Below are 8,291 nucleotides of genomic sequence, written 5' to 3'. Positions count from 1 at the left end.
TTGCATTTTTATGCATATATTTCATTTTTCTAACCATCTATTGTTTGTAGTGCAGGTAAATGGGCTTGACATACTTAAATTAGAGTATGTTATTCTCAGGTACTTGTTGATCAGGGAATGCTTTTGCCTTTTCCAAAATATCTTGCCGACGGAGCTGTTGTCTCTCATTGATGGCAACTATCTTTTATTTAGCATGCTCTTTGAATAATATTCATGGCAATTACTTCCATTTCTGAAAATCAAATTGAATTCACTAAATAAATAATTTGATATGTGATATTTTTCAATTTTAGATGGTTGATGCACATCTATGTTCAAGTGTATGACCAGGAGTTCAATTAACTTGCTGAAGCTAAGGTTTATTTACTGAAGCTGCCATGAGGGCTTTTCTAGCCTTTTTTTATCGTCTAACCTGTAGTCTAGGTTGTGTGATACACGTGATGGATATTTTGTATGTAACTTATCTGGATGTGTATCAGACTAGTTGTTATCCATGGTTGAGAGAAAATCATCTCTTACTAGATGACGTGGAAGGGGCATGATGTTTTATTGTTCGTGTAACTTGTGTTGTCTCAGTTTGTTATAGCTAGCCCATTTCTCGCTTGGAGTGTTTGTGCCTGCTAGAATAATGTACAAGAGACTGTGTGGTGCACTCGAACAACAGTTTGCTAATTGAATACATCTGAGACTTGCTAGCTTTGTTCTCTCCTTCGTGTCTATTTTACCACACTTCCCTGTGGTGTTAAATATACTTCTGTTTCAAAATAAATGACGTCTTGGTATGCCATTTTAACCTTCCAAAACTAATGTTTTGGAACAGAGGTAAAAACACATGTATCCAAATACCATCTTACGAAAAACATCTGGAAACTATTGCCTAGGAAATAATGGACGACTGAAATACATTGATGCAATCAATATCTGAGGAGAAAAGCCAAGAAATTTTTACCTGTTATGTTGGTAAGTTAATCAAGAATAATGGTATTTTTTGTTCAAGATTAGCTTTCTCCCTGTTAAGAAACAGGGAGAAAGCTAATGTGTAATGTAAGCAATAGATGTGCTAACAAAGAGTATAACTAACAGAAAATGTTGTCTTTGCCACGTGTGTGAAGCAGGACGTGGTCCACCGGCTGGGTCGCTCCTCCCAGGGTCGTATAGGATTAATTTCCGTTGTAGGCTACTTCCGTATCGTGGGTGATCTTAATTCATTTGAAGAACTTATCCTACTTTTAACATTTTTTTTCTGTACAAGTGGTGTACTCCAATCTATGTTTTTTTATGCACGTCACTATATATGATGGTGGTGTACCTGCTCTTCAACGTTCTCAGTCTATATTTTTTCTCATACATGTCACTGTTAATCATAACAAATTTTATTGTTCCGTTGGTTGTTTAAGAGAATCATTTTGTGGAGCAAACAACACCATTGTCGATTTCCCGCTGCAACGCGCGGGTCGTCATCTAGTATTGTGAATAGAAGTGACACCAAATGGCTAAGTGAAGTGTGCTGAGCCGCATTTATAGGGATGGGTCTTTAGTCCCGGTTGGTCTGGCCAACCGCGACTAAAGACCCTCCCGTACACCAGCTGTCGACCGAGCCCGCTGGGCCCAGCGTTTTGGTCACGGGCCGCCTCCCGAACCGCGACTAAAGACCCATTTGGTCGCGGTTCGATTATTTTGGGGACTAATGGGGGCGTATGAAAGGCTCTATTTCTACTAGTGAGTATTTAATATGTGTGTGATGGTTGTACGATTAAAGACCCATTTGGTCGCGGTTCGATTATTTTGGGGACTAATGGGGGCGTATGGAAGGCTCTTTTTCTACTAGTGAGTATTTAATATGTGTGTGATGGTTGTACTACATACATGGTTGTGTTAAATAAAACGTGTGCGATAAACACAAAACACACACGAAAAAAATGGGTTAGCGTACGTGTGGGATCATGCTAAAATGCACACACACATTATTGTGGGATAACTGTGTGTGATGGTCTTCGCCAATGCTCACAGTTGACACATCAAAAGCATGTACGATGTTGTACCACATCGCGCACGATTTTGTGTGGGTGTGCGATTTACCACACCATTGTAGTGATGGTTTGGTAAATCATGTGCGATAGGTAATTTTAATCGTGTATGTGTGATTGCCCAATCTGTATTATGGAGTGCAATTGTCGGGTCTGAACTAGTGGATTGCAAAGAGGAATTGACATGTGAGAACATCATGCAAGAATATATAAGTTAATGGAGCAATATGTTCATATTTTGATGGACGAATTCAGCCAGTACATAACATAGCTCTCGATAAAGAACACAAAGTATGCAAGTAATACTCCAGTACATTATCTCAGTACAACTATTGCTGCCTCCAACTAAAGTACTTGCATCATTTTATCATATGAGAGTCTGTTCGGCGGTAGTTAGAGGGCAGTGCTAGCACCCTTCGGCGCCAATCTCTGTGAACGCAACCGCGAGCATCGGCACTATGTTGCCTAGTGTGATCTTGAAGCCGGCCGAGCACAGAAGTTCCATGCCTCCCTCCTCAGTAGGCACAAAACCCCGCAGGTACGCCTCGCATCTCCGGAGCACGTACCTCCCGCGTCGGCGAAAGTGCTCACTGATAAACCCCTCAAATCCTTTAGGCGGCCGGCGCAGCAGGTGGAGTGCCGTCCGGAGAGTGAGCAAGAAGGCATTCTCACTGTAAGGCAGCACGTTGCGTTGGCCCTCCGGCTTGTCGACCAAGGTCTCATAACCGCTTTCGTTGTAGAAGGGCTGGTCGTTGAGGACGAGGGCCTGGATGGAGACGACGACCTGGAGGAGGCTTGACGTGCCCGGCGTCCACAGCTCGGTGTCCTCACCGCCAAAGGTGTCGAGTAGACTGAGGCACACCGTACCGGACTCATCTAGGTTGGGGTTAAGGCGGAGGCCGAACGAATGGTAGTACACCTCCGGTGGTACCTCCGGGTAGGACGGTGGCAAATGCAGGTCGAAAAAGAAGAGCCCGTCTTGGTACGGTGTCCCGCTGGCGCCCACCATCACCACCCGAAATAGGTCCATGCGATCCTCGAACGCCCGCACGGAGATGGTGTCTGCATAATGTGATGCCAAATTGTCAATTATATTTATCTTTTCATTGAGATTACATTCATGTGAAAATAGGAAGCCAATGTGAGCGCGGTATCGGACGTACCCGGTAAGCTGTTCTCCAATATTTTCCATTCCTTTTGCACCGCCTTGATCCACGTCTTTCCTCCGCTGCCACCCTGCAGTTCATGTGCCGAGAGAAAGGTCATGACTGAAAACAGGTACATGCATGCACCACGACGCATATCCGGGTAGGATGGTCATTTTTCTCAGCCTAGAATAGAAATTATTCGGTATTGGTTTTCTGTACACCAGTAGATTTCATGATTATCTACATCTAGAATTTTGTTCTTAGTTTATTAAAAGTTACAAATGCCTTTTTTTTATTTTCAAATATAGAACTCCAAAATGCTATATTTGGAATAAAGCTATTCACAGATGAGAAATGCATGCAGTGTGAAAGTAATAAGGGGGAACTGGGAGTGACTTCTCTTGGTGAACCTACCTCGTCCATGCTATCAAGGTAATGGTGGTCTGGAGGGCTCTGCACTACATCAAAGCGTGGGAAGTTAGATGGATCTTCATCGCCATTGGCTTCTCTGGCTTTCACCACGTTCTCAGCTAAGTCATCGTCATCGATACTTGCATCACTTCTTATCACAGGAGCCAAGCTGGCCTCCGTTTCAGCGCTATCAATGCTAGGATCTTTCTGAATACCCGTGGATACAAGCGCCGGTGTTTCGGCATTCTGTGTGGTCTGAGGCAAATCTGAGGCTGATGCCGCTGATCCGTTCACAAGATACCACTTACCTCGAGCCAGTACTTGCACAACCGCTTCGATCATGGACAGGATGAAACCACCCAGCCGGCCTGTCCTTGAGGCGGCAGAGCTATCTAAATCCAAATCATTATTAGATTCCTGACCGGTTTCAACCGTGCCTCCTTCAACGTTTCTAGCATCTACTGGATCTGTTGGATCATTGTCCTATAGGTTTGACATAAGATATTTTGCAACATGGTTAGTACTTAGTAATACGAATGATTAATACATAATAATTAACGGAATTTGGAGATGATGATTAATTTGCATTAGATCGTTAACGTTTGTAGATAGATACCATGTTGGCATCACCAATTTCCTGAGGAGCATCGACATTGTTCTCCTCCACCCAGTCGCCCATTTCAGCCTCCAGGTCCGTGTAGTGTTCCTTATTGGCCACACTGATCTCATGTGGTAATACCTGAAGCATGATACGGGATGCGATCATTAGATATGTGAAACATGCATCGTATATTTATGAATAAAGTGAGTATTCGTAAAATCAACTAGTGAGATAAGATGTATGGCCATGCATGATGCACATACCGTTGATGTGGTGCCGTCACCCCACTTGACTTGGACAAGGCCGTCATGAAGGTCCACAACACGGCCGACCCATGAAAGGTCGGCAGGGGCTCCCTTCTCGATGCATTGCTCCTGTGGTTGCTGCACTAGTTGTGTACTTCCGCTAACATTGTTTGGCAGAAGACGTACGACGACGTCACCGTAGAAAACACAGTGGTCAGGGTCGGTGTCCAAATCATACGCACTAACGGTGTCGTCGCACTCAGCTTCTTCCCATCTATTGGCCACGTCAGGGTGGGAAGCTTGCTTGAACCACGACAAATTCACCGTGTGGTCTTTGGAGTTCACACTTTTGACGACGCCGATGCGCCTCGTGGATCCCTTGACAACACTCGCTACATCATCTCCAGTAATAATGTCGTCAACTGTAGCTTCAGTGACGTATTGCCCAGGGAAAACCTCGTCGTCGTTGATGACCTTGAAGGGGTTGACGGACGTCGATGGTGCCCCATAGTGCCGCGTGCCGTCCTGCCACAACACGTCGACCGTTAATGTAAAAATTCTCTGAAATTATGATACCCGTGGCTCTCAATAAGTGATACCCGTGATGTTCGGCACCAAGGAGAACTACCGGATGGAGAATGTCGTCTTCGACGTGGAGGACATCGCTATGCCCTACAATGACATACTGGGCCACCCGGTGCTGGCCAAGTTCATGGACGTCGTACACCATGCGTACAACTCCTTGAAGATACGTTCTTACTGGGGGTGATGACTGTGACTACCGACGATGGGGATGCGGTGGCATGCGTGCGGCAAGTCTACAAGGAAATTGCGGCTGCCTTAGCTCAGAAGAACGTGGGAGCAACCGTCGTCGAGCCGGGCGAGGGGCCTCTCTTTAGATGAAAACAACCTTGGAGGGAGAGCTGGGGCCGGGTGCCTCAGGAGTCCGAGATGGTTCGACACTAGGTTGAATCTAGTAAGTAACCCACCTATCAGAACTTCGTTAAAGTATGGCAGCATCTACATCAGAGGGGTAGTGAAGTTACGACTGGGAGAGGGTGACTCGCAGAGCGACCGCCTCCCGGGGCGCGAGCTATGCCGTCTCCAGGGATTTTCTCATGTGTAAAAGGCTGTAGGGTACATCCATGCGACGCGGGCAGTGTAATGACTAGTAGCCTTTCAGCTATATATACTCGAGCATGGCCCCTGTGTTTTCCCAGAAGTCCCTGAAGAAAATGTGGAATTTTATTTTCTGAAACGAGCATGAGCGGGGGCCGAAGTCGCCAAGCCAGAGATTGTTGAGAAAGGGTGCAGGGTCCGCTCTAGGAGGCCACAATAGACGCTAGTGTGCTCATGCTCCGACTAGAAAAAAAAATCCAAATTTTTGGGGCCAGGAGGGATATTTGGGGGCACACCCTACTAAGTTGCAGGCTCAGGCCCGAGTTGAAAGAGCGAAGGAGCAGAAGACAAACGTCAAGCATTGAGTTCCTACAACGCCCGGAGAAACATATAAGCTCCTTTTGTTTCTCGAGTAGAAAACTTCCTTTTCTTCAGGGCTAGGCCACCTTCGTGCGGCCAGGGTGTCGATTGGGCGGCCTTGGGTGGTGTAGGATTCTCGTGAGGCAGCCTAGGGCCGGGCCCAGGGGACTCGCGCGTGGAATCATGTGCCCAAGGTCGGAGAGGATCGGGTACGGCACTCCCCCTCCCCTCGCAAGAAAAAGTGATCAGGGTCATCGCCAGGCGGTCCGGTGGGAGTCCGCGTATTCCAATTCCCAAATACACAAGGACTCCCCGTGCGAAAGTAGTTTTCCCCCAGGAGGGAAGGAAGAGTTATATGGACGAAGTCGCCATTATTACATGAGGAATAACATCCCGGCAGGGCTACATGTGTGATAGGGCAGGAATACGGTCCTCCTCTAGGGACCGTGCTGCTTCATCGCCTGAGGATGGGCTGCTGCCAAAAAATGGTGTACCACCCTTGGACAACGACCAGGACGGAGACTCTTCGGAGGGACCGCCTCCACCCGAGCCGTCGCTTGGGGGCAGAAGCGGGAAACCACTTCATCGACCACGGCAGAAACCACCCTCTCAGGTGCCTCCTTGTCTTCCGCTTCTTCGAACCAGTCCAGGAGTTGGTTGAGGGGGAAACAAGGCGACAGGACGCACAGCAGGATAGCTCCGACCACTTTGCAAACCTTCGCTTGCACCTAAGTTGCGGTCTTCCCCGCGAAGAAAGCAGGCAAAGCGTCGAGGCGACCAAACAGGTCGGCATAAAACTTGTTGATGTTCTCGAAGTTCTAATCTTGCAGGAGGATAATTGGAAGGCCCAGCCGGCGTATGAAGGCCCGAGCCGGCTCCGCCAACGAGAAGATCTGATGGGCATCTATATGTCGGCGCCGGCAGAGCTCTTCATACTCGTTCGGCTTGAGCAACACGGCATCACGACTCTTCTCCAGCGACCTAGCCGAGCAATCCAAGTTTTGGTGCTTATCCTCCAGTTTGCAGCGGAGCTGGGAAATCATGCCCAGATGGGCAGTGACGAGCTCTTCTTGGGAGCGGGCGCGCTCCTTGGCCTGCTTCAGAGACTCCTCCAAGGAGGCCATGATATCTTCCTGGTTCAGTTCGAACATGTCGATGTCCTCATCTTGTAGGGCCTTCTCGGATGTGAGACGACGCTTCAACTCCGAGACGGCATTGGTATTCTCCTTGCCCCCAGCAAAGAGAAGCGACGTCCCTCCCCCTTTCGCATTAAGGGTGGTGCATTTTGCGTCCAGCTCGCTCTACTGGAGAGACAACAGGCGCTGCCAGTCTTCAAGGCACTATCGCGCGCTGTTAGCCGCTTCGGCTGCCAGCCGATGCTTCTCGGCTAGGAGGTCGATGGCATGATGTGCCGCCTCCAGGCTCGCCGATTCGGGCCCGGCAACCACCAGGTCTTCGAAGTATCCCTCCTGGTGGGGATGCGTGTCGGCAGAAGGAGGATCTCCTCGAGGGCGCAGCGTGCACTCAGGGGCTCCCACCAAACCTACACCACTCGATTCCGGCAACCCTGTGAGAAAATGAGATAAGGTGTCAGGCGGGTATGTCCAAGTTCTAAACCTTAGACGGAGGATGAGGTGCTGAGGAAAATCTTTACCGGTCCGGACCAAACCTTCCGTCGCGTTGTCGCGGTCGGGGTTAGCCAAGCGGGAGCCGTCGGGAGATGGGTTCCCTCGGACCTTCTTCACCATGAGTACGGGGAGCTAGGCCTCCTCCTATAGTCATTTGCCGCGGTCTCCGGAGCGGGGGTCGGCGCTGCAAACATGGGAAAGGTTTGGCTGCCGTCAGAATTAAGGTGAAAGGAAGCAAAAGGAGCAGAGGTGCAGAGGGAACGTACCTCGGAGTCCTGAGGGTCACCACCATGTATCTGTCCGCGCTAGCGGGCCCAAGCCAGGGGCTGCCGCCTCAGGGAACCGCAACTCCCCCGGGGATAAAGCCCGGGGGGCAGGGGCAGCAACGGGGGTCTAGGGAGGGCCCCCAATTCGTCCTCCTCCGGGACGACTCCCCATTCACTTCGATGGGGCATCTCGGACAAGACGAAGGAGAGTTGCGGGAAGGCCGCCACAGGGAACACCGAGCTCGGGAGTGGGTCCATTCCGGTCTCGGACGCCTCCCCCACTAGCCAGTTCACCCGCAACGTCCGTTCTGGCTCTGGTACCACCCTGTAGGGAGCCAGCCGGGTGGTGTCTCCGGGAAGCGTCACCAGCCAGGCTAGCCGCGACCGTTGATGGAGGGGGGGCAGGCGATTATGAAGGTAATGTGCCAACACATGCCTCTCTTTGAGTCCTTCCTATTTCAGGTTTAGGATCTTGGCATACAATGC

The 8,291-nt window shown here is 49.4% G+C and overlaps 1 protein-coding gene across 1 annotated transcript; it reads right to left on the bottom strand.

Moving 5' to 3' along the window:
* Window positions 1-2,433: 2,433 nt before the first annotated feature.
* Window positions 2,434-5,162, bottom strand: LOC124649396 (probable ubiquitin-conjugating enzyme E2 23). The gene is made up of 6 exons (XM_047189046.1): window positions 5,061-5,162; window positions 4,451-4,993; window positions 4,203-4,325; window positions 3,590-4,069; window positions 3,191-3,263; window positions 2,434-3,089 (listed from the first exon to the last, which is right to left on the bottom strand). The coding sequence occupies exons 1-6, from the start codon at window positions 5,160-5,162 to the stop codon at window positions 2,434-2,436; spliced, it is 1,977 nt and encodes a 658-aa protein (XP_047045002.1).
* Between the last annotated feature and the right edge of the window lie 3,129 nt (window positions 5,163-8,291).

This window comes from Lolium rigidum, chromosome 1 (assembly GCF_022539505.1).
Source record: "Lolium rigidum isolate FL_2022 chromosome 1, APGP_CSIRO_Lrig_0.1, whole genome shotgun sequence".
In the NCBI taxonomy this organism is placed as follows: Eukaryota; Viridiplantae; Streptophyta; class Magnoliopsida; order Poales; family Poaceae; genus Lolium; species Lolium rigidum.
The sequence above is the reverse complement of the archived record's forward strand: the minus strand, read 5'-3'. Positions and strand labels throughout refer to the sequence as shown.